Below are 26319 nucleotides of genomic sequence, written 5' to 3'. Positions count from 1 at the left end.
AAGAGAAAATTCCAAAATCCAGATCTATTGATTCTCTGCAGTCAAGGGGTGGGGGATGATAAAAACTTCCTCTGGCTTTCGGGTAGGAAATGCCTTGTGGGTGTGGGAGGATCAGTGAATACAGCCCTGTGCATCAGTCAGTACCTGTGGGACAACGTAATGCACTGCTTGGCATGAGTGATTTTGTACACACGTATTTTTGCAAAGGCCATGTTATAATTCTCTGTAGGCACCATTAGACCAATACCATGAAAGTTATGTAAAGCAGTTGTACTCCATAGGTGGTACCTGAAACCCAAGCTGCACCCATGCTGAGTGTTAGAAAGGGAAAATCAGTATTATTTGGATTAATTCCTTTGACTTGTCTTGTTTCTGCCTTTACTCTCACAGCCCTTCCCCTTGCACTGCACAGCCTGTGGGTGATGTTGTTGTTTGCAGGGCTATGTGCAAGCTATTCTGTGACTTTTCTTTTAAAGCAGTTCTTTGAAATTCTGCTGCTCCTGTAATGGGGTTTGAGCGCAGTTGCGTCACTGTTGTGATGGTCTGTCAAGCCATCTAATTGGGTTGTCTCATTAAAACTTACAATCAGTGCTTACAAGGCAGCAGTCCTGTAGTCCAACACTGTAGCTAGAGCCACACTGGCTGACCAAGCGCCTCCACATGGTTTGGGATGCAGATGCAGAAGTCAATGGGAACCTGCGTCTCTGTGAACTCATCCCACAGCTTCTAAGATGAAGCTTGAATGTATCAGACTACCTCCAACTTTACCTTCTCTGCAATGAGACTAACTGGAGCAATTCAGTTAAAATCAAAAAACAGATGGCTTTTAGTCTCCAGTTCAGAGTCAAGACTACTTCTGCGATCGCAGACTGGACGCTCAAGGACCATCCACTAGTCTCTGCTGGATAGCTTGGCCTTGAATGTTTCTTTTTGTTATCAAGAGTGTGCGGAGCAAATGGTGCAAGAAAAGGGCAGATTTGCGTAGTCTCTAACAGAAACTAAATTCTTGGACTAGCTCTAAAATGCATTTTGGCTTTGAATGGAAGAGTTTATGAAAAAACTCTCTACCTGTGCAGGTCAAAATATTAATTAAACCACTACCACTGCACTCTCTTATGAGAAGTCCTTTTTGTTTTTTTTTAAATCTGGCAAAATTTCAGGAGCCTCATTCACTGTGCTGTTTTTTATTTTAACTGCAGTGATGACTTCTTCTGGCACCACAGTTGAACTTAACTGGGAGCACGAATTGGAGCTCAGAGCTCCAGGTCCGGGCACAGAGTGAAAATGATGGCAGCTTTCCTGCCAACACTGGGCTTAAACTAAACATGGGGTTTAAACTAAACCGCCAGAAACCACTCTTAAATGTTTGTGTGGGAGTTTCACGGGTTAAATTAGGCATGTGAACGCCTGCATATAGATGCTGCTTTGGCCACTGTGACTCCCCAGATGCTCGGAGAAGAGCATCTTGGCTGTTTGGTGCTTCACTGAGTTTGATGCAGTGTCTCTTTGATAGAGAAGCATCTTAACAGAGGTGAAGGGCACTGCAGCCACTGGCTTTAAAGGCTGTAGAGCCAAACAAAATACATTTGACAGTTTAGATATAATAGCCTGCACTGAATCAAGAACCTGCCTGTTCAAGGCTGTAAGCTCAACAGCTCTGCACTGAGGGCCTGGAGAAATGAGGGGAAATCGTGTTCCTGTGGAAATGCTTTTGGCTGTGACCAAGCGCATGCTCTGGCTGAAACAGGACAGCTGGCCAAGAGTCTCTGGCCGCCCAGGTGGCATCTTTAGAGAGTTAAGGAGTGTGGATAAACTTTGTTATGCATCAGTCTAACAAATGAGTAGCCCAGACTGAGCCACGTATCACGCTGGTCTTCACATGAGCTTGTGTGAATTCTGTCCAGCATCACTTAATGTGCAACAGGGTGTGGACAGCAAAATTTTCCTTTGCCTACCTCGCATGGTGATCCCCATGTTGGAGTTGTATGAGAAAAATCTAAGTGTCACCACTGAAATCTTCTTGTTTGGTTATACTTTTAAAGAAGCAGTTTAATGTTAAAGCCTCACTAAGTACCAGCTGAAAACACTTTGCATCACCCTTTAAAATTTAGTTTTTACTTCAAATTTTGTGGGTTAGCTCAGGGTGAGCACTTCTCTTGGCTTTTGTGAAAAGCCATAAAACCCCAGACTTTGTGGCTTATTTTAAATCAGAGAATGAAAACACACTGCACAGCTCCGAAGACAAATTATCTTTCATTTTTAAAAATCTCATCTAATTGTCATTAATCAAGCCATCCCCTGTGCTAATAAGATGGAGGCGGGGAATGGAATGCCATTCCAGCTCAGGCAGCTGTTGCACGTGTCAACCAGTTTCAAAACGCTTGGCAAAAGTTGTAAATGCAGTTCTAATGAGATCGACTTGTCTGCAACTAGCAAACAAATACCAGCCGCACCAAAATGTTTGTTTGCCATGGGACTTAATGGAGATTGTGTTAACTGTTCTGCATTCAAGGGTACATGTCAAGAAAAGTTCAGATCAAGCATAAGGCAGTGACACTGGAATGCAGCTTTTTCCAAAACGGTCACTTACATAAAACCTGAGAAAAAGCCTCCCCCTTCTCTTTTTTTCTTTTTTTTTTTTCCCCCCCATCAGGCCTCTTACCTTTCTGCTGTCTCAGTGCGTGAGGTTCTTTGCAAAGGCTGCATAAGCAAGTTACAAACAGAAATACGTTTTCTACTGGTATGTTTGAGGATGGGCTCCTGGTAGGGACAGACTCCTGAGGCACTCTACAGCATCTCTCACCTCCCAGGTACCCCCAGCTGGGTACGGCTCCATCAGCAGCCCAAGTTGGTTGTGGAGAAGAAGAGAAGAGGCACTCAGCAGAGACACCCAAGGTCTCCAGTATGACAGCATAGTGTTGAGACCAATAAACAGCTTGATCATCCACCAGACTCAACTGCCAAGCTGATTACAGCCGGTTTTCACAAAGCCTGGTTAAACAGAGCGTTGGTCCAGTGGGGTTGTAATCCCGTTCAGCTAAGCCACCTTAGTGAACCAAGCACTGCAGATGTCACATACCCACACCTGGGTGGGCACCTAGGTAAATCAGCACATCAGTGACTTCTTGTAGAACCACCAAGGAGATCACCAAACTTGTTTGGCTGGAGAAAGCCAAGCAACAGAAATATCTAAATTTCAGACAAGTCAGGTCTCAGGTAAGCCAAAAGCATTTTACCCAACTCTGAAGTATCTATAACACTGCACTACAACTTGCAATCTTCCACATCTTGTTCCTCTTCCTCAGAAAAAATGGGAATCCTGTTTTTTAACCTTATGTTTTTTTGTTCTAAAGTGCAGAGGACTGGTTGAATTTTTGGTACCATGACTACTTTCTTGCCAGTACCCCTTTAATGTGTGTCTTGTGCCAAAGAATATTAATTATTGTAGGCTACAGTGAAGTCCATCCCTACCCCCACTTGAGCCTCTGAAATGAACAGTGAAGTTGAACTTTGCCAGCAACTGTTAGGAAAAGGGCCAAGAACAGCCTAACAGGAAAGATACTGAGGATTTTTTGTTTGTTTTTCTGCTAAACCATGTTTTTGTAATTATGAATACTTTGTTGAAATTGCTTAGAAAAGGAAGTGCACATAAAATGGTCCATACAATTAAACTAACTACATATTAGAGTTGAAAGAATATAAGGCTGGTCTCACTGTGTTGCACTCACACAGACAAAAACCCTTCTCAAAAGGAATTTGGCTTGAGAAGGCAGATCTGGAAACAAATCTTAGTTAACTTCAGGCCCATGTGCCATATTGTCTGGTTTATGACTGCCCCAAATGGCCTAAAAGCAAAGGACATTCACGCTAAACAAAAGCAATGGCTGAAAGAAAGAGAAGGAGGAATTGGAAAGCTGTCATTTCCAAATCCCTTCTACCCAAAAGTTGGTTCCTGACTCCAGATCAGAAACCCTGAACAAGACAGCAATTAGTTTGAGGAGCATAAAGTATCTTCTACTAGACTGGGGAGAAACAGGACTACTTTATTTTGCTCAGATTCACATGAATGCTGCTTTAATCATTCCCCACTTGCTCCTGCTACTTCTCCCCAAGCTTAGCTTTGTAAAATCCTGAATCACTAAATTGAGATCACTCGCCAAGGCAGCTTTCTCTTGCTTTCCAGGATAGATGATTCTGGGGTATAAAAAAAAAGTTTTTTTCAAGTGTGGGAAATTACACCTTTGTCCCCTAAATAAATAAATAACATAAAGGAGTAAGTTGTAGTAGGAACACTTCAAACTGCTATACTTCAAATAGTGTTTTATAATTTCCATTTAAGTGGTTTTCTTTAGGAAATGGCAATAAAATAGAAGCAGCCTGCTCCTGACTCCCATCACACTGAGGCATATGCAGTGTTACAGGCATATCTCACTGTAAAAGGAAAAATATCATCCTAGAGTGAGAAAGCTAAGTATTTGTTTTATAAAACCAAAAGTGTCTTAGGTTTAGTTAAAGAAAAATTAGACTTATCCATGACTGATATAGTGAATGATACAGTGAACTAAACTTTTAGAAACATATATGCAATATATATATATGTCCTGTCAAGCACTTTCACTTTTCATAGTAACAAGCCCCCTCCTCTTTACACAAAATGGATTTGACACATAAACAATATTGCTGAAAACATGTCCAAAAATAAAGCAAGGTCTACTTTATTAGAAACCTAGTTTTTAAGGCCGACTCTGACCTTGTACAGTCCCTTATATAAGCAACAATATGCTGCCATTTGGCTGAGATCAAAATAAAGCCTCACATCTCCTCAATAAACAGTACTGCAAAGCACATTATAGTGGGAAACTGGTAAAGGATGTATGACTATTTTTACCCACACCGTGTGTAATTGTGGTGAAGCCTGTGATAGCAACTAACTATTGCCATCTTAAGGTGGCCCTTAGTATTGCTGCAGATGAAGTCGAGCTAGCTGTTGCTGCTACTGTGCGCTGCTCTTGTTATATGCCCTGTCACTTGCAAGTTCTTGAACAAGGTCGTTAGAAGTGCTCGCTCCAAGATTAGTCAAATCCTGCAGTACAGCTCTCTTTTGAAATACACATGTAACTTTAATATTATGAAAAAGTATTGCAAGACAAACATTTTCCCTCTCCCCCCTTTCTCTTACATAAAATTGTATTAAAGATATCTAATCCCTGGTCAAGTAGATCTGCCAAACCCAGACCTCAGCTTCTGGCAACCTTAAGTGGTATTATTGCATTTGTTTTGCCTAGATGTACCTCTATAGCCTACCTGTCAAGACAGTTCTGTAACCAGATAGTGCTCAAAGCGCTTCATAAACTATTAATTTACATTGTGGACACGGTGCGAGATGACTACTGACCTGATTTATACATAGGAAGTACAGCCACAAAACTAAGGAGAGTTGCAGACAATCAGGGCATTCCTGCCTTCCACCCCTAGGTGATGATGAGCTTCACAAACAAAGCTAAGTAACTTGGTGGATTAAAAAAAACCTCTTGGTGCCTTTTATCTGTAAGACATATCTGACATCTGTAATTTCTGTATGTGTTTTAATACTACTGAGCAAGCAAGTAACTTCTAGCTGAGCAGCCTGTGAACATTTTTCTACTCACACATCTCCTGTCACTCCTGCAACTCCTGACTCTGAGCACGAGTGGTGATGACATCAGGGCAGGGCATAACCAGGAAGTTAAAAACAAAGTGGAACAAACCTTCCCACGTCACTAGTTCCAAACCTATCCACAGAGGGGGTGCATGTAGTGCTACCTTCTTCTGTAAAAGAAATCTGGTACTTTCAGCCCAATGGGCCTGTGAAAAAGCTTCCATCCCCTGCTGGTTCTTCAGCCAGCTGTACCCTGCAGGGAAATGGAAAACTGAAAAGGATATAAAATGGCCATCTCATCTCAACAGGATAGCACTGACGCACAGTGGCAGTGTGCGTGTATGCCCGGTACCTGCTACTGTACCTCTTCTGAGATTGCAAGCGAGACCTGAACACTCTAATCACTTTGTATTTCTCCTGAAAGAACTTACAGAGACAGGTCTAGACACCTCAAACTAAAAGAAGTAATTCCTAAAATCTGTTGGACATGCATTTCTTTTGGATGTAAACTTTACCCTTAAATATAAAAGCATCCAAACTTCACATCAAAATTTAAAAAAGATTGAATCAGCCCAGCTCTCCTACACATTTGGCATCTTCTAGCAGCATTAAATTCATTCAGGTACAAATTAGATAGTTCCCCTTCCCTTCACTGTTTAGATTTTGCATATTGCAAACAGATCTGTCCCAAAGGCAGGAATGTCAACTTGTTAACCCTCAGCTACTTTTCATTGCAACTTAAATAATATTCAGTTTCACTAGAGTTCACCAACTTTGCATAAAGTTCTAACAATCTATTATGAAACACTTGAGAAATTCAACATAAATCTGATATGAAAGATAGCCAAGCTTGAAGTGCGTTAATTGAATTTTATAGAAGTAACAGAGCACGTATTTAATTTGGTATTGCTGATCTGTACTTTAAATATACACAAGCTTTCTGTTCTTGGAATTATTGCACCGTCTTCAGTTTGCTCAGTACAGAGTAACGTATAGCTACACAGTCATTCATACAACTAATCTTATCCATTTAAGACGACTTTTGCAAATAACGTTAAACATCCCGTTAATTTACCTAACATGCCTCGAAGTTCCAACTTGTGTGATCAAGTGACTTCAGCCCCAGTGTTATTCAGACTGGGAGGCTGTGCTCCTTCCCTATTGCCTAACTACCCAGGGAGGAGGTGTTCCCTCCTTACTCTGCCCAACAGTGGCACCCAGCGGTCAACTGTTTTCACGAACACCTTGGGAATCAGCTGCTGTCCAAGTTCCCCCTCGCTGGGTTGCCTAAACACAGCTAGAGTCACTTTAAATGCACTAGCTGTTTTGACTATTGAGGTTCAAAAAGTTACCCACTATTTAAACTGTCTAAAAAGACTGAAACTACCATCACTGGTGAAGACTAGACAGAGCCACGAAAAATGCATGGCACCTGAAACTCTGCATAGAAGGCAGTCAGTCACCCCCCCCCCCCAGAAGACAAGGTTACTGTAGGGTCAAACACATAAGCAAAATTGTTCTTACAAAAACAAAGTATGCCACCTCAAGCAACAAGATATTTTATATCTTCTATATAATTGAGGTGCTGGAGCGTGTCCAAAGAAGGGCAACGAAGCTGGTGAAGGGTCTGGAGCACAAGTCTTATGGGAAGCAGCTGAGGGAAGTGGGGTTGTTTAGCCTGGAGAAAAGGAGGGTCAGGAGAGACCTTATCGCTCTCTAAAGCTACCTAAAAGGAGGTTGTAGTAAGGTGGGTGTTGGTCTCTTCTCCCAAGTAACAAGTGACAGGACAAGAGAAAATGGCCTCAAGTTGCACCAGGGGAGGTTTAGATTGGATATAAGAAAAAATTTCTTTCTGCTTTCTGAAGGTCCTAACACTCAAGCTAATTTCTAGGAGTGCGATACGGCACATCAGACAAACAGTCTACAGTTGATGCAATTTCTCAAGAATCAAAAGCAGTAGTAGGGCTAACAAACCCTCCTAACATAAACAAGCATCCAGGAATCTCCGTATTAAGTTATTTTCCATCAATAGCCAGACAAAGATAATCCTTCAGATTTTGGACCTTAACCGAATAGAAACACACAGAGGTAAGACCAGATGCAGAGTCCAGGGCTAAACTCTGGAAGATGCCATTTAACGTTCTTCCCTCTTACCCAGAGAAATTGGTTTCAGGTAACTCATATTTATATAGTCTCTGTAAATAAGTACAGAGAGGTCAAATGCCAAGACAGCATGTAAGAAAGATAAAGGAAAAGATAGGAAAAGCAAGCTGTGAAGTGCAGAGAAGGCAGCATGAATGCAACAAATGCTTTTCTCACTAAACCAAGGCTGAACTGAAAGTATTATCAGAAGAGTTATGAACCTAATTCAGTAAGTTTATGCTCCTCCATGTTGTTGCATAAGGGATTGCAAAAAGACGATTAAATTGACATTGGAATTGGATTGATCAATAGATTAAGATGAGACAAACCAAACTGTCTCTTAACACTTAGCTTCATTCTTACCATGAACTGCTCTGGTAAAGACAGTTTTCTAAAGAAACACTATCACTTCCAACAAAGACAGAAAATATTCAGCATTACAGTAGTCGAACTTCTTGAAAAAATTTAATAAGACAAATGTCTTCATAATACAGATAAATTGTACATCATAGATTACATGTTTATAAGTGAACTTAATTAGTCTTTTCGTAATTGGACAGTTTCCTCTTTAATTCCATCTTTTGTGACAATGCAAATCTTAAGTGCATCCCCAGTGTACACATCTCTCTCAGCAGCAGAAATAAAGACATCTTTAACCAGCTGCAAAGCCTTCTCCAGAGTCAGAGGTACATGTTCCACGTTTTGCATGTTCTTGAAGCCAATCTAAGAGAAGATGAAAATGCATTTTAAAGGAAGTATGATCCATCTAGCACAAAAGGTGTTTCAGTCCCTGCACTAGAATGAGCAGATTTAGACAACTCAAAAAGGAGAAATGGTTGGTCTGGCTTAGAAACCCAAAGCTGGCAAAAGTACTCCTCTGCACAGTTTACAGACAAATAATCGGAACTTTGCCAATGCTGATCCTCTTACAAAAGTAACTAGAAGCAGATCCAGTATACAGCCAGCACAGTTCCTCCCACCCATTCAGCACATACAAGATTGCAATAAACACTCAGATCTGAACTGATCCAATTCTTCAAAAAATTCTCATTGGGTTAGCAGTATCAGAACTGCACACAAGCCTTCTCTCTAGTCATTTTGTAGTTAGTAACATTTCTTAAAAGTAAGTATTTCTAAATGTACCTAGAATTCAAAAATAACAGTCTATATTGGAGCATAACTGGTCCTATTAAATAGTGTATTTTAGCTGATAAACTTAAGTGACCACTTAAGCATCAGAACTGGAAAAGGAGGGGAAGAGTCACTTATTTTATTTTATTTTCTTCAGTTAATAGAGTTCAAAACTAAGTCAAAGCTGAGAACCTGGAGTTGTTTAAAAAAAAAAAAAGGAAAGATTCTATTCCTTTCTCAGCTGATAAGAACTGAGTGCTTATGGCTTTTTTTAAGCACAAAAGTTGTGTTGACATCAGGCTCAACTGACTAAACAATACCAATATTGGAGAATTAAATGAGTAAAACATGCCTTGGTATTTCTCTCATTCAACAATTAACAGCTTCAATTAAATATGAAAGTATTCTTCAAGTATTTGTAGACAGATTTAATTGAATAAGTTTCCAGCAGTTTTATATAAGAACATTCTTAGAATTGGTAGGTGTATGTAATACATTTTATCACTTAACATACACTTGTTTAAAAGTCTTAAGTTTTATACAACTCGGACACCATTTTCTATCTGCTTAATTTAGTATTATTTCATGCTAAGTAACAGGCATATTTATGTTATCAGCTAGGGAAAAAAACCAGAAAATAAAAAGCCAAACAGCTTCTATGGGAAACACAATTCCCCAAATAAAACATTTACCTGTATTCTAAACAGGCAGTCCACTGTTTGTAGCATACTAAAAACCCAAACAGACTCTAAAGCAAAACTTTTTATTTCTCCTGAGAACACAGAGCCACACAATTTGTAAATGTGTAATTAACAGTCCTACCTGTAATACATTTAAAACTTCTCTGAAAAGTAATATTCCCCAAAAGTCAAGCTACATTAATTTGAATGTCACAAATGTTTACTGAGATCATAAAAAAAAAATAAGAAATAAGAGAGAACTATTTTACCTGGTTGTCAAGCAAGGGTTGCAGCATGGCACTTGCTGATCCACCTGCTTTGAAAGAATCTCTCTGGTATGAGCCCACTGGATCAAAGCTATACACTGCTCCCTTCCCTGAAAAAAGAAGTACGTAATCACAATCCAGAAAGCAATACAGATAAGCATTTACATCAAAAACTAGCTCTCTCCATAAGCAGTCTCTGCAGTTCCAGAGAACCTAGCAAACCTTTACCAAATAATACTGCGGTATGCTCAGACAATGCTTTGTACAGCAGGCTCACTATGGTTGTGACCTGGTACTATATGCAAGGTTATTTTCAATATTTAAGCTACAAGCATGCTCTAACAGATGCTTTCTACAGTACTTACCGCAGAAAAAGTGCTGATGCAGAATAATCAAAGTGCTAGAGCGCAGTGCTGCACAAAGAGCTCTGCTGGTTCTAAACCTAGCACAAAGAGGCAGTTTAGCCATCGTTCTTGAACTACCTCCAGAGAGGGTGCTTGGATGCCTCTGCATCGCATTCCCGGAACCAGGGATGATGCTCTGGTCTCTTACACACTTCCCATTGGCGTCAGGCCAGGTTGTGCAAATCTTATTAGCTTGCGCTGGCATCAGAGATGCAGACACACTGTAGCTCTGAAGCATCACGATTTGATGAGGACGTACTAGTCAAAACACAGCACTTGGCCAAGCTCATCCTTCCTGTTCAGACAGGCTGCACCTGAGTTAATAAACTGGCCAGTGCACTTGGCAGCACAGCACATGCAGCTGAGCAGCCCTGAGAAAGCTAGCAGAAATCCAGAAAGTAACACTAAATCAGAACGAATCAATCTTGCTGCACCCAAATTAAGCCCATGCGTGCAAACCTGCACTCTAACTCATGAATTTCTACAACACCCTCATAATCTAAGATTTACCATTACGCAGGGCAGACTAATCCCTTTCCAGACTCCACATATCATAGGCGTGTCTTAGCAAGACCGGGAAAGCAGTATAACTTAATGGTAACAACAAACTGTGGGGAATGGTTGAAATTATCCAAACAAGACCATCTCTGAGCTGCTGCTCAAAGCCAGAGAACACAGTGTTTTAGCAACCCAACCAAATCATTGGTCAAGAGCCCAGTAAGTCCTGGAAGCGCTATACATTAAACTACAGCTTCCCCACAGAAGTCATTATTTTCATTAGAGATTAGTTAACAATTAAAAATCTCTTTGTAGAAACCTGTCTCTGGAGTAAACCTTCATATTTAGTAACCTCTACCATGCTGACAGGTCGGAGTAAAATATATGCAATTTTACTGTTAACATCTCCTTTAAAGGCACAATTAAGAATTCCAGCAAAGCTGTTATAAAGTGTTGCAGTCTAGAGTAAAGTATAAGAGGTAAGCAACGTTAGCAGATTTCACTTGTAATCAAATAATTGTAACATAGTTTTTAGACTTTCAGGCCTTCAGAAATGGAAGATCAAGTTAGTAGAAGAAACTAGGAAACAAGTCAGATGCACAATATGCATTTGATCTGTGTAAGTACTGTAATGCCTAAAGGTAGGTGTTAGGAATAGGAACACAAACTTCGTTATTCCATCAGTACACCTGAGATGTAAAAGAATAACTATTCATCCACAGAAATTTAGCCCCTCTTTTCTTTTTTGTTTAAAGTCTTACCTTCTTCATCAAGTCCACCAATTATGTTGTAAACGTAGTAAGGAAAGAAACGTCGAGAATACAGAATTGTAGACAGCATTGCTGCAATAGCCCCAGTAGTCATGGTCTTGTTATTGGAATGCTTGTACATCTGCAAATGGTACCGCATGTCCAAGAAGAAAGTCAAACACTAAATTTTACACTCAATCAGAATTACATTTTCTGTAACCTAACCCCACTACAGAAGAATCTGACACTAAGCAAGATTATTAATTAGCATGATCACCGAAAACACACTGGTCTAAAAGTAAAGCCTTTTTAGAAGCCCAAAATTAATATTTCTCCAAAGTTTTCCGAAGAATAGATGTTGCCTCATAAACATTATCCTCTCCAGCTCTTCCATTTTCTAAATTTGTGATGTTACACTTAGTAAGAACACAGCATCAATCTCCCCTGCCTCATCTTTCACTAGCAATACAGTTATGATACAAACACTTGAAGAAAAACAGCAAAAATAGTATTTAAAACATATCATATTATTGATCTCAAACATGATACTAAGAATATAAGTTTCTAAATAGAGTAAGATAGCTACCTTTAATCTTGCTTCAATAATTTTAGTAAGGGTAAGGCAGTCACCATGGAAACCACTGCATCCAATGACTGTTTGTTCTGTTCTGCAAAATGTAAAATTTTATTGTGATTTTAGATTTAGTATGAACTAAACCACTATTTTTTCCTACATCTTGAAGATGACTCACTAAGTGCAGGATCACGCAGATGTCTGTCTTCAATCCACTGACTTCCACAGCAAAACTGACAAAAAGAAATTCTTAATCTCTTCATGCACCCCTAACTCTAGCTATTACCATTCAGTCCTGCTAGAGGGTCTGTTTTGAGATGGGAAGCCTGTTAGACCATATCACTCAGCCCAGTTTTACTCCATCTAGGCAGAGGACTGCATTAAGATTGTACAACAGTTGTGTAACATTTACACTGTAGGTGGTTTTCTGTGTCAGCACAACAGAAGTTATCTGGCTGCATTGTAGAAGGTTCAGTCTTTGGTCAGCTTCAAAATGTTTCATTAATACTAACTACAGGAACACGTGTTTGAAATTTAAATTCTAGTAAATTAGTGAGATTCTACAACCATTCACACATACTTACAGACTAACACAAAGCACTCATTCAGAAAACAACTTAAATTGAAATCTTCTCTCAACTTGCCACTGAAATTACACAAAGCCATCGTGTGCCATGTGCAGACTGTACCACAGTAATTTCCATTTGGACAGTATCAGGGAGTCAAAGATATAGTAAGGAGTTAGCCAGGAAAAACAGTTTGTATGATCTTGTGTCATCAATAAAAAACAAACAAAAAAATTGTTTACGTAGCTGATGGCAGCCTACTAGGTAAGCATCTGCTATAGTCAAAAGAATGTAAACAATATGTATTTTTAAACCAAGGGAACGCTATCTAGGTGAGTCAAGATAAGCATACAATGAGCATAAAAAGTTCAATAATGGAACTACTGACAGGTTTACCTCTCCTAAAACAAACACCTCTTTGAAGTGCCAGATGGTTGACTAGAGAGACATAGAACAACTGGCAGCAGTGAGTGCCCTTGCATGCCAACACCAGGTGTCCTGACGAAGCAGAATGAGTTACCACAGGATTAAGTTTTGCTACAGTTAAGACAAAAGTTCTTCCGATTATCCAGCCAAAAAAACACCTAGCTTACATTAAGCCTTGTATCATGCTAAAAACATTCTGTTATCAGCTAACTTCAAGAGCATGCAACAAGAAATCTGGCTGTATTTACAACATCACATCACACTTTGCATTACAGCACGAGCCACCATGATTCCAAAATCAGTTTTGCTACTATCCTTTTCTCCTGAGAATTCTGCTTAAAGGAAGTGATAGAACATTCCAGGAAGGTAACATGCTCATCAGTATAAAAGATCTTTCATCTGTATCAATTGTTACAAGATCTGGACTTACAGTTTGTAGCATTTTGGACTGTCCCGGCAGTGAATTGCATAACCTTCACTCAGTCGTGTGTCAGAGGCAACAATAGAAAAGTCTTCTCCAGCAATTGCCAACACAGTCCTTAAAGAAGGATATTCATATAATCGTGACTTTTAGCACAAATATTTTCTTAGGCAACAGAGGAATGAACTAGATAGTAGTTCTACATCCAGACTCCCATTTTGTCAAGCAACTTATATTCCTTGCTATGTTTCCCACTATGCACATCCCTACATGTGACTCAAGATTGGAGGAAGAAGATACTAGACACACTGAAAAACATATATGTATATGATTCTATACTTTGACTAAAAACTGTATGGAAACTTAGTAAAACAGTTTCTATACAATGCAAGAACCAGACTCAATGGACTGGCAACTCTAGATGCCTGCTAATGAAAGATTCACCCTTCTAAAACAGTTTGGCTCTCCAAGCAAAAACACTCCAGCCAAGTACTAAGCATCAGTATCATTATACATGAATTATCATCACTTTAAAAATCTGATGTTATCCCATGTTATTTACTTCCAAATAGCTAGTTTTATGATTGCCACATATATGCTACCATTGAGTAACAATCAGATGTCCTTTAAAAAGCAGTTAGGCATTATAAAAAAAAAAAAAAGATTTAAGTAACAGTATCCTGGCCAGATCCTGTCACCAACTCAGAGCAAGCGTCTGTAAAACATCACTTACCTTTAACAATTATGACAAGGTAGCTTTCAACCCAGCTACAGGTTTAAAAGCTGGTAATACAACCATTACATGGGTTTCCTGAGTCACTAAAAAGAAACAACCCTGCGGAGAATGGAAGGTGCTATTCTGACCCGTAAAAGTTCAAGATGCCCGAGGGTGCCAGAAGCCACACAGACATGCAAGAACACCCCAAAGAGCTCCAAGGACCCGCGGGACACTCAGCCCAGGACAAGGCCGAGCCCAGGGCAAAGCCAAGCACAGTTCTCCCCGTGCTGCCCCCCTTTCTCTACAAAGAGGCGCTCTCAAGGGGAGACAAACCCTCACGGAGTGCCTGGGGGAGGCAAGAGTAGACGAGGAAGGCCCAGCCCTACCGCCACTCTCCTCTGAGCCCCCTCCCCCGGGAAGAAGGTGCCTCAGCCCGCCCCACCCCCTGCCTGCGACTCCTCACCCTCCGTTAAAGGTGTAGGGCGAGAAGCGGTACTGCACGGGCGCGCCGAGCTCGTAGCCCATCTCGGGCCTGGAGTCCGCGTAACTAGCAGTGGACAACATCCCAGCAGCCCAGCTCGGTGCTGTCTCACGGCAAAATGGCGGCACAGGAGCCGGAAGTAGCGCGCCACCGCTCTAGGAAGGCAGCGGGGGCCTCCTCTCGTCTGCTCTGGAGGACGTCAAGCCCCGGGCGGTGGAGGGCGCTGCCGTGGGGCTGCTCGCGTGCTCGCGGCCGTTGGGAGCGGCGCTGGGGGGTGCCCTGCTTTCACCGGCCCTCTGCCCCTCCACCGCTCCCGCCAACGGGCGGGCTGTGGGCTCTGCGTGCGCCGGTCCCTGCCTGGCCCTGCAGGGCCTCTCCCAGCCTGGGCTTGGCGGGGCCGCCGGGCACAGCGCGCAGCAGCGGCCCCATTTCTCGGCCGGTCCAAGCGCTGTCAGCCCCTGTCTTCCGAGTGCCTGATCATGGAAGCGAGCAGGTTGATAGCAGCTGTGGTGAGATGATCAAAGACCCCCTTGCGTTAGAGCAGACGGGGAGCAGGGTGGCTTCTGCTCTGGAAAAGGGGGGAGCACCTTGAGAAACGCTGTGAAGAGTAAGGGTCAGGAAGCACAGAAGGTCCCTGAGGTGGGTCACGGGGTGCAGTACGAGGCACCACGGCACGAGTAGGGAAGAAGTGGGAAGGGCTGGGGTAGAGGCGTGAAGAGGTGCCGGGGGAGCAGGACGGGGGAGCAGGGAGTTGCAGGGGACACGTGTGGCTCTCTAGAGCAGAAGTGTGTGCCTCTGCTTGGGAAGAAGAGCTGCTGTTGCTGAAGTCTCCGTGGGAGCTGTGCCCAGACGGCAGTGAGAACCGCGAGGCGGTGGCACTGCAGCGTGTGTGACTGCAGCAGCGAGCAAGGGGCGGTGATTTGTACAGCTAGAAAATGGGGAACAACCTTCCAGCATACGAGCCTGCGGCCAGGTTTGGCGCAGGAGCCACGCGTGCCAACGGTGAGCACTGCTGGGGAACAACGGCCGTTGCCCGCCTAGGCAAGGCGCCGGCCGGCCCCCCAACTTGGGCTGGAGGGCCGGCGGCTGGGCCCCAGCGCCGACCTCCCCACGCCCTCACTGAAGATGGCGGCAGGGAAGGCGGTGGCAGGCGCGAGGCGGAAGTGACGTACTCGGAACGCGCCGACGGCGCGGGCGCGGGGCGCAGCTTGGCTCCCGCGGGTGCTGTGCGGCGGCGGCGGCGGCGAGGTGGCGCCGGGAGCGGCAGGTACCGTCTGAGTTGCGCCCCCGCTCCTCCCTAGGGCTGCCGCACGCCCCGCTGCCCAGGGAGGGGAGGACGGGTGCCAGCGGGGCCGCGATGGCGCGGGCCGGGCCGGGCCGGGCCTGGAGGGCGGGGGCGGTGCGCGGGGCCGGGCTCGCTCCGCACCTCCCCGCCGGCGTCGCGCAGTGCCGAGGCCCTCCGGGCCGGCCTGAGCCGCGGAGGGCGGCGGGGGAAGCGGAGAGGGCCTCCCGCGGCGAGGAGGTGGCGGCCACTCTCCCGCCCCCCCCCCCCCCCCCCCCCCCGCATGGCTCCGGCGCGTCTCGGGGGGCAAGCGGCGGCTGTTGGTGCCGGGGGCGGGATGGCCGTGGGCAGCGGCGTGACTGCGGTGGTCACCGCCTTCCCCGTGTGAGGGCGGGCGGGAAGGGGGAGCGGCGGGGGCGGCTGCACGCTGCTGGGGCCGGTCTTCAGGCGGGTGGGGGGTCCTGGACGGCGCGGAGAAGCAGGAGGGGTCGCCTCATGCCGAAACTGGTTCTTTGCGAGCGCTGCTGGGTGTTAGGGGAGAGATCCTGATAGGGGGCTGGGGTGGGGGGGGAGTGTCGGGGCCTTCTGCGGGGTGTCTCTTGCCTCTGGAGTCTGTTGCCTCGACAAAAGCGTTCCCCAGCGTTTGTAGTGGAGATGCGAGCAAGCCACGGTTAGATGGTTACAAGATGAACCTCTGTGTAGGTGGTGTCCTAACTGCTGGTTCTGGCATGCCTGGTATCTAGACTTCTTACTAAGCAGCTGGGCTGTCGAGGAGTTGACTTTGTTTCTTCTGGGGTAATGTTTAGACTTTCAATTTACCCCTGTCGCCAGGTTATAAAGCCTGGATGCTCTGTTTGATACCTTCGGTGAGGGTAAAGATAATGTTATCTTATGGTCACTGGGAAAAAAAAGCATGCCTTTTCAGCTGCAGTATAAATATTAATGTAATTCTGAGTTCTCATACCTTAAAAAACCCCCAAAACGCTGATTAGGCTTTCTTCAGATATTGAGGTGGTCTACTTCTGGCCTAAAAATGACCTGGAGTATTTCTGGGCAATAGGTATCTAGTTAAGAAAGCTATAATTTAATGGAAAAATATTTGGTATCAAGGTGTAATGCTTAAATTCTCCACTTGGGTTGTTTATTTCCAAAACACAGCAACAAAGATATAGTTAAAAAATAATAGAAAATCATGCATACATTTCACTTGTATACCTGAAGTTGGCTTTCACGTATTTTTTTTTTTCTCATGAAGCGCATGTCATTGTTGTTTGAAATGTGTTAGTGCTTTATTTTATGGTAGTGGATGGAAGAGGGTTACCTAGTTCTGATTTGACCAGCGATATGTTTCCCATAGAAGAAAAAATATTTTTGGAAGCACAAGCCTTAACATGGCCAGGAAGAGACTTACAAGCAATGCATCAGTAAGGTTGTTGGTTAGTAGTTAGTGGAATTAAATTCTAAAAAAAAAAAATCCATGGTTTTCCAGCTAAAGCAAAGCTTGCAGTAGAATGAGCATTAACAGCTTGAGTTGTTTGTGCAGGAGGGTTTGATTAGACCCACGCCTGCTCATGTGAGTCAGGTTACCTGCCAGGGATTTCAACAGAGGCACACTGCAAAGGTTCTATAGAGTGTGCCTGAAAAAGGTTATTTTATGGATTGTGCGTGTGTCCCCCCTCTCCCCCGTGTGTGAATGTTGTTATATATTTGTACATGGGTGTCTCTTATATAACTCAGCAGCTAACAGGTTTGCTTTTGATTTTGTGTTTAGATATTATTCTCAAGGTATTACTTTTTCTCTTTTCAGGTTTTATTAGTATTTTAGACTCATAACACACATTTCTCTGGAGCTGATGTTTTCCTAACGCTTTCAGCTTGGCTTAAAAAGCTACTTTGCTGGAATGTTTTAAAGGGTTAAAAACCCTCTAGGATTTGGAGTTAATTTAAATTAATTGAAGGAAATACTTCTGGCCTCACCAAAGAAATAACTGGAATCATGGATCAGAACAACAGCTTGCCACCCTACGCTCAAGGCTTAGCCTCCCCTCAGGTAAAACCAAATTATAATATGCAGCTGTGATCTGAATTTCTTTGTGAAAGTGTTTTCCATTTCTTGCATGTAACTTCAGGTTTTTTTGTTTGCAGATCTGAAAGATGCTGCTAGGTATAGAATAATACTAGTATAAAGCAGAATTTTAAAACCATCAGTTTGTATATCCAGAGGTATAAGAAACATGCAGCTATATGGAGTTCCTTTAAGTTGAAACATGACTGAGAATTTGGAAATATTAATTTAATTTTGGTGGTTGCCCTTTAACCTGGTTTATACATAATGGAGTGTAGCTGTGCTGTGAATGCATTTGGTACGATAGGCACAGTCTTTGTTCAAACAGTTGCAAGATAAATTGTGGGTCAAAGTTGAGACATACTTGCAAGGTAGTGTGAGAAGCATATCAGCATCACTGGCTGGAGATGAACCATGCTAGAACTGACAGATCCCTAGAGATAATATTTTATTCCATAGAAGAACTGCATTTCCAAGGGCTTTCTGTTTTTAGCAAGTGACTACTATATGCCTCAGGTTTGATATGATCAACTTACGTTGATTTATTTTTAGACTCCTCATGAAAACTTTTTCTTGTAAAAACCAAAATGGAGTCAACAGGATCTGTGGTTTCTGTTTCATGCTTTCTTCTGTAGGGTGCAATGACTCCAGGAATTCCAATTTTTAGCCCGATGATGCCATATGGCACAGGACTGACACCACAGCCTGTCCAGAGCACCAACAGTCTGTCCATCCTAGAGGAACAGCAGCGGCAGCAGCAGCAGCAACAAGCAGCTCAGCAATCTACATCACAGCAAGCGACACAGGGAACATCTGGTCAAACTCCCCAGCTCTTCCACTCACAGACTCTTACCACAGCCCCTTTACCGGGAACCACACCTCTGTACCCCTCTCCAATGACTCCGATGACTCCAATAACTCCTGCAACACCGGCGTCCGAGAGCTCTGGGATAGTGCCACAGCTACAGTGAGTGTCCCATGTGTTAGGGCAGCATGTCCTTTCTCAGATAGCCCTTTAAAGACTTAGGACCAAAGCCACATCAGGAATTGGGTACTGCATTTTGGTGGAAAGGGATGTGCTGAGAATTCATGGGTCTCCTCTAGTGATAGGAGTAATTTTTGCTTTTATTTTTAGCTTAGCTTTATTAGTAAAACCACTTAGTAATATGAGCAGTTTCTTAGTGATTTGTCAACCATACCTCTTTTAAGCATACCAGTGGAGGATGTTATATATGTCTTCATTTAGCACCATTGTAACTTTTAACTCTATGCTCTTTTAGGAGTTCATCATGCTTTAGCTATGAAGTAGTCTGGGTTGATAATCTGGTATTTCAAAATATGTATACCTTGAAACATACTCTCATTTGTAATTTACTGGACACTTGTGACCTATTCACAGAAAAGCAAATAGCTCTACTTTGCAAACAGCTCCACTTCACTGTGTGTACAATTTTGTTAGTGAGGTATTAAAGCAGAATACAGGAACTATCACAGCTGAAAGGGAATTAGAAGGGTAGAAGGGAAGAAACTAGTTGCTAGTCTAGGAGCTAGAGCTGAGTTGTACTTAATATTCCATGTTTCCTTTTTTAGTTCATGGCTACAGCTGAGTTTGTGATAAGGGAAAAAACCCTAGAACTAGTTCTAGGCTTAGGTATGAAAGTATTTGCACCAAACTTTAGTTTTAAAGAGACTTTTACAGCAATTTACAGAAGACCCAAAGAGAAATGGTTGATAATGTGAATTTTGCACTGAAGGAGTAGTTCCTCCTATGTCTTGTTTTTTTCCCCCATTGAGGATGTTCAGGTTTCAGGGTTTTCCCAGAAAACAAGTTTCCAAGCAAATTTTCCTAGAGACCTGCTTTCTTATTGCCTGGCAATGGGTTTACCTCCTGGGTCATTCCCACTTAGTCCTGCACCTCTGCTTCCTCCTTGAAGGGCATACCAAGGAAAATTTCAGATGGTACTACTGCTACCTTATTTTCTCCTGTTTCTAGCAGCTTCCCTGTTCGTGGTGGGGGCTCTCAGCATCAAGAATTTTTCCTGCCAAACTGAAATAGAGGTTCTTCTCATGAGACACTTTTCATAATATCTGGCAGATAAAGAGGAATCAGCAATCATGCCTTAGGAGCTACTGCCCTACAAAAGGAGGTTCCTGAGCCAAAACACTGCTCAGTGCTTCTGTCAGTAGAAAACATGTCATTCAAACTCACTTGGAGAAACAAATTTAAAAGAAAAATACAAAAAACAAATAAAATTAATCAAGCATGGTTAAAAATGAGGAAGATGCATGAATTCTTTATTGTCTTTTTAATGTTTTTCTCTGAACTATCTTCAGGAATATTGTGTCCACAGTGAATCTTGGTTGCAAACTTGACCTAAAAACTATTGCGCTTCGTGCCCGAAATGCTGAATATAATCCCAAGGTAAGAGAAATGTATTAGAATTCATCCTGTAACATATATGTCAAAGGCATAGGTTGTGGGTATAGTTTGCTGAAATAGATTGAAAAACCTTCCTACTATAGATGCAGTTTTATACTGTGGTTAAAAAAGAAATCTTTAATAAACTTAGACCATTCTGTCAAACTAGTAAAAAGGACTTTTATACTGATGTAGCTGTGTTTTACACCAGGTTGTACTTTGGTAGATTTAGAAAGAACACAGCATATTTGGGAAGAACGTAACCAATAGTGTAATACACTGGCAAAGTTTTTTGTTGTAGAGCTGGCCTCTGCTACTATTCATATGGGCATGTTTGTTCATAGTGCTCACAAAGTTCCTTTTTTCATATCACTGTGAAATGTCTGATGACGAAGTCTTGTTCCGTGTCTCCCAACAAGGAGAAAGGAAGAAAGAATTCAACCCCTGGGCTCCTGCCAGAGCCATGGTTGTTCTGTATACACCATGGCTTCCTCCACCTGGCTGCTCCCCTGGAATTCTTGTGGTCTCAGCGCAGTCACTGTGTTTTTACAGTCTTGCTTCCCCTCTGAGCTCTGTTCCTACATGTTGTCCCCCAGTACTGTCACCATGTTCTTGCTCCTGACGGCTAGGCTTGGTGGAACAGCAAAATGAAATTGATTTTTTTTTTTTTTTTTTTTTTTTGGTGTTGACTTCTAAGTTGCCCGCCTTCTCTAAATAGCAGTTTGTTAAACCATGGGAATTTTTTTTTAGCTCAGGAAACTTTGAACAACAGCAGAGGACCTGGAGCAGTGAATCAAGAGAATTACTCATTTTTCATTTGGGTGGCCCCTCTTGGAAATGTTATCTTTGCCACCGCAGTAGTTGGACACTATTTCTAATAAAAGTTTAGATGTTGTGTAGTTGAATTGACTTGCCTTGGGAAGGCTTCAGTTTTCTTGGGGTGTGGGGTTTGTTATTTTAAGATTTGGGATTTTGCTACGGTTTACCTGAACTCTGCGCTCAAAGATTAAGGCACGCATGCAGGCATAAGTGATAAGTAGCTGTCACTGTAAGTTTGTATCAGTGGTGCTGTTACATAATTGCATGTGAGTAAGATGCTAGTGCAGCAGAGGTTTGAGCGTGCCATGGTAACTCTTCTGGTGGGTGTAGGTGGCTGTGTAAAACTTGTAGGCTAGAAAAATCAATACGAAATGCTGTTTTCCACAGCGGAGAGAAAGAAGGGTTATGTAACACACTCCTGACTTCTAGTCAGTACATTCATCTATCAAAGAAAGATGTTGCTTGGCTGTATTATTTAAGCCATAGTTTGACAAATGTGCTGTTAGTTAACCCATGCTACTGCCTTGGTTGTGTCAGCAGAACAGTTTATGGGACTGCACGGTGAGCTGGTCCAAGTTAAGTGTAACAGGCAAACAGGGGTTTGTGTCTTTGTGTATGCCCACATCAGTTTCCAGTATCTCTTGCTTCAGAGAGTTCAAGAATATTTTGAAATGCAGGTGGAGATGTTGCAGTACTTAGAATAAAAAGCTAGAGCTAACCGGGCTGCTGTGTTCTACTGTGGTAGTTGAGGTGACTTCTGTTTACACAGAACTTTGATCTCCAGCTGTTCTGCTTGCTGGTATTCTAACACTGTCCAGTATTTTAAGACACAGAAACAAAACAGATCATAAAATATTTGCAGATAGATAGTCTTCCATCCTGCTTATAACAGATCGAATTTCAAGACATGTGGAGGAAATTCTATTTATTTATTTTTAAGATTGTCTCTATTGCTGTGTTGCAAATGTTGGCATTACTTATACGGTGCATATACAGTGATGAGAGATGAGCTTAGTAAAATAGGAATGCAATGGTAAATATCCTTCCTGTCAGACTCTACCTCTCAGTGTGTGTGTTTGAAGCTACTTATGATTTAAGCATTTCAAGTAAATTTTGAGTGATCCTTAAGTATGTTTCAACTTAGTATTTCTTTGCAATACAGTGTAACTTGCTACTTAGATTATGCAAATTTGGTTTTAATGTAGTGATTGCAGCAATATAGCACTAATAGTCTCCACGCTCACATTTCAGCGTTTTGCTGCTGTTATTATGAGAATAAGAGAACCACGTACTACTGCACTTATATTCAGCTCTGGAAAAATGGTGTGCACAGGAGCAAAAAGGTATGTTTAGGCATTACAGCAAACTAATTCAGGCTGTCTTTTCTCTTGTACCATGATGCTCTAGAAATACTATTATTTATATATAGACAACGAAGTGGTACAGGTACAGCTAAGCTTGCTTCCCCCTTAGTTCAAATAGATTAATACACATTTCTACACAAAATGTCTTTTCATGACTGAAAGGACTTCCCTACGAAAGGGGAAACGGTAGTTCTGTTTCTGAAGCTCTTTCATACAGTCTGATAAACTGGTTTGCGGAGGTTATTATAGTCACTTTTTTGGCTTTGCAGTTATCTTTTTTTTTTTCCTAATAATTTAAACATTTCGGTGACTATGTACTGGAGCTGCGTAAACTGTAGGGGCAGCAGCAGAGGAAGAGTGATTTTGTATTTGAATAGTTTCATTCATCACAGGCTAAGAGCTCCAAGTCTCGGGTCCCTGTAGTCTGATCTGTTCTTAACATGATCATTGAAGCATAAGAATTGAAAACTAAACATAGGCCTAATTCCAGTGGGCAGGAGAGAAATTCTGCTTTGAAGAAGTCTGTTAGGAATCCAGAAGGAATAAGCTAATGAGCAGAGATGAATGGAGCTGTATAGGAAACGCTCTCTGCCTGGTGACACTTGAAGTTCAAGTTGTCTTTCTCTGCGTTAGGAACAACCAGATCCTCAGCTGTTTACAAAACTGAAGCAAACTGATTTCTGCAACAGCATGTAAGGCTGTGCAGTTGTGTTAAATCCAGCTTTGAATGCCTGGGCTGAATCAGAGAGAGGATTTTGGCAGTTTACAAGTATTTATAGAAATAGGCATTTTCTAGCAGTAGTAGTTCAAAGTTGTTTTACACTGAAAAATTAAGTAACAGTTTTCACGTCGCATTAGAGGGACTTGGGTCAATATTTTAATAGTGTGAAATATGTGGATTTGTAATATACTCTTTTCTGCCTCATAAACAGCAAGTACAACATTAATGGTGTTCAGGATCCTAGTACCAAAATTAGCATGCAAACCAGTGCTAGTTGTTAATTTTGGATGTAAAAACTTTCTATGTGACCTTCCCCTCCCCTTCAACACAGACTTTTTTTTTCCCAGGTACTTGTTTGTTGTTTAATGCTATTTGCTTCAAGTAATACTTAACTGAGAAAATAATACGGATATCCTTTTCTCACTTCAGTGAGGAGCAATCCAGACTGGCAGCAAGGAAGTATGCAAGAGTTGTTCAGAAACTGGGTTTTCCTGCAAAATTTTTGGATTTTAAAATTCAGAACATGGTGGGCAGCTGTGATGTGAAATTTCCCATCAGATTAGAAGGTTTGGTACTCACACACCAGCAGTTCAGCAGGTAAAAAAAGACTTGCTTATGTTTCATTCTTGCTGCATATGGACTAGCTTAGAAAGTGACATCTGTTTAGATTATTCCCTTGCACCAGAGGGAAAAACTGCATCTTTGTTCCCGTCACTGCTCTGTCTGGGGTGTAACTGAGGTTGCCCAATACAAACCCATCAAAATGATCTTCCCTGCTACTCTCTCCAAGTTTCAGTGAAGTCTACATCTGCTCTGCCCATTGTTGCAGTCCTGCAGATGAAAGACTGGAACATGTGTCTGTAAGCATGTTTAAACACTGTTGCTCTCTTCTCTTACAGCTATGAGCCAGAATTGTTTCCTGGCTTAATCTACAGAATGATCAAGCCAAGAATTGTTCTGCTTATTTTTGTTTCTGGAAAAGTGGTTTTAACTGGTAAGTGAAGACAGTATCTTACTCCAACAGGTTAGGTTTAGACACTGTTACAGAGAACACACAATGGTACCAGTGGTATGTAAAATGCTAGATACTTCCCTTCAGAGATGACAGTACTGAGAAGGAACAGAAGTGCTGTATTCTGTGCATGAGAAAGCACAAAGCAAACCACGTTTGGCTAAATCCATATAACCGGTGATCATGAATCCTAATCAAGTATGCAGGTGCCCAAAAAGCTGTAAGAACGCAGGTAATATTTCTGGCAAAATCTGAAAGCCTGTTTCTGTGTGCTGGGTATGTGCGACTGAGCTAACTGTTCTTTGATGGCTTGGCTGGAGGCTGCTGCCATTCTCCTTTGATACAGCAGCCAAAGAAGGGGAGATACCCCTCAACTTCAGGCACTCCACCTACACCCTTCCTTTTCCTGTCGTGCCAAGTCTTGCTGTGGAGAGAAAAAAACCCCACAAGACTCGCAGGCAAAAGAAGGAGCATGTCCCTGTAGTATGGCAAGTAGTGGGCTTCTGCAGCGGTCTCCTTTGCCAGACCTTGCTCCCTGAGATGTTCACACTCTCAAAAAAAGCTCCACCAGTTCGGCCTTTCTGTAGAAACATCCTGTAGGGCTGTGCTTTGTAGTTGGGTCTCCTGCAGAAATTATGTATAGAAAAGACCCATTTGCAAATATAACGTAAGTATGAAGATGCTAATGAAAAGTTTTACCAGTTATCAGAATAAACAGTGAGAAGGCTGGTAATGTATGCGCTATATGAAACGTGTATTAAAAACAAAATCATAAGAATAGGTATTTATGGCTATGCATAGGTTTTGTATAGAGTCACATTCAAATAAACATTCTAAAAGCTAAAATTAAGTATTTGGCAAAAGGTACAAACTAACTCAATTCCCTCTGTCTTTCTAGGTGCTAAAGTACGAGCAGAAATCTATGAAGCATTTGAAAACATCTATCCTATTTTAAAAGGATTCAGAAAGACAACGTAACAGTTTCTACATCTTTCAGAGAAATCAGGGGTATATTTTACAAGGTATTGTGTATGGCACAGCAGTAACAAGAGATGGACTTCTAGTGAAACTGCAACACCAGGACTTGGACTATTTCCCAGTTAGTGCCTACTTCCCTGATGCTCAAGGGGAACTGTATTATTGATTATGTCTACTGAGTTACTGTGAGTTGCTTTACTGGGCTGTTCCTGGAGCAGTCCCTCCAAGTTTTATTTATATTCTAGCTTTTAAATAGTTTTAATGCCAGTTCTATTAATAGAAAATCTGTAAGTTGGTTTAAACAACAAATGCAACTGTGTCTCTCAGTGTATAAACCACTTAAATTGCTATGTATATATGTTTTAACTTCCTTCCATAAGACCATGGTTTTTATAATTTTCAGAACTTTGGCTTTTAAATTTTTTCAATTTTAAATTTCTTTGGTGCCAGACACATTCCCTCTTTCCAGTATTAAGCAAGACAGAATAAATTTATTAATGAAAATGCCTCACTGTACATATATATATATAATATATACCATCCTTCTCTTTCCTCCTTCGGCTCCACATGTACAATAAACCCTGTTTATACAATTATGGGAACTGTCTTAATGAATTTTAAATTTAAAATTACCCAGCTGGTAGAGTGAAATATATTGAAATTTTTTTAAATTTAATCTGTTTTTTTTCGATAGCACTTGCACTACTGTAAGTGACTTGTCCTTTTGAGAGAATCTTAACAGTGCTCTCTGGCTTGCTTATCAGCAGTCATATTCTTGGCGACGTCTAGCTTGAATATTTCTAGTATGTTAAAGCAAAAGAGATGACTGGTTAAAGAAGTTTGTGTTGCTTCATCAACAGATGGGATTTATGCAAGTCGTAAATAGCTACACGTGACTGAATTGGAACAAAAGATCCCTGCTTAGCTTCTAGAATTTCTTTAAATTACTACTTTTGTATTTTACC

At 42.0% G+C, this 26319-nt stretch overlaps 2 protein-coding genes across 2 annotated transcripts; one reads left to right on the top strand and one right to left on the bottom strand.

The window, feature by feature from the left end:
* Positions 1 to 8226: 8226 nt before the first annotated feature.
* PSMB1 (proteasome 20S subunit beta 1) lies at positions 8227 to 14812 on the bottom strand. The gene is made up of 6 exons (XM_059828944.1): positions 14677 to 14812; positions 13505 to 13612; positions 12095 to 12176; positions 11521 to 11650; positions 9861 to 9967; positions 8227 to 8503 (listed from the first exon to the last, which is right to left on the bottom strand). Exons 1-6 carry the CDS (start codon positions 14775 to 14777, stop codon positions 8318 to 8320), a joined length of 714 nt encoding a protein of 237 aa, XP_059684927.1. The 5' UTR covers positions 14778 to 14812; the 3' UTR covers positions 8227 to 8317.
* Positions 14813 to 15671: 859 nt separating this feature from the next.
* On the top strand, positions 15672 to 25950 carry TBP (TATA-box binding protein). The gene is made up of 8 exons (XM_059832735.1): positions 15672 to 15696; positions 17784 to 18026; positions 18677 to 19008; positions 20376 to 20463; positions 22531 to 22622; positions 23794 to 23961; positions 24264 to 24358; positions 25275 to 25950. Exons 2-8 carry the CDS (start codon positions 17973 to 17975, stop codon positions 25352 to 25354), a joined length of 909 nt encoding a protein of 302 aa, XP_059688718.1. The 5' UTR covers positions 15672 to 15696; positions 17784 to 17972; the 3' UTR covers positions 25355 to 25950.
* The last annotated feature ends 369 nt before the right edge of the window (positions 25951 to 26319 follow it).

Source organism: Gavia stellata, chromosome 2 (assembly GCF_030936135.1).
Source record: "Gavia stellata isolate bGavSte3 chromosome 2, bGavSte3.hap2, whole genome shotgun sequence".
Taxonomy (NCBI): Eukaryota; Metazoa; Chordata; class Aves; order Gaviiformes; family Gaviidae; genus Gavia; species Gavia stellata.
The sequence above is the reverse complement of the archived record's forward strand: the minus strand, read 5'-3'. Positions and strand labels throughout refer to the sequence as shown.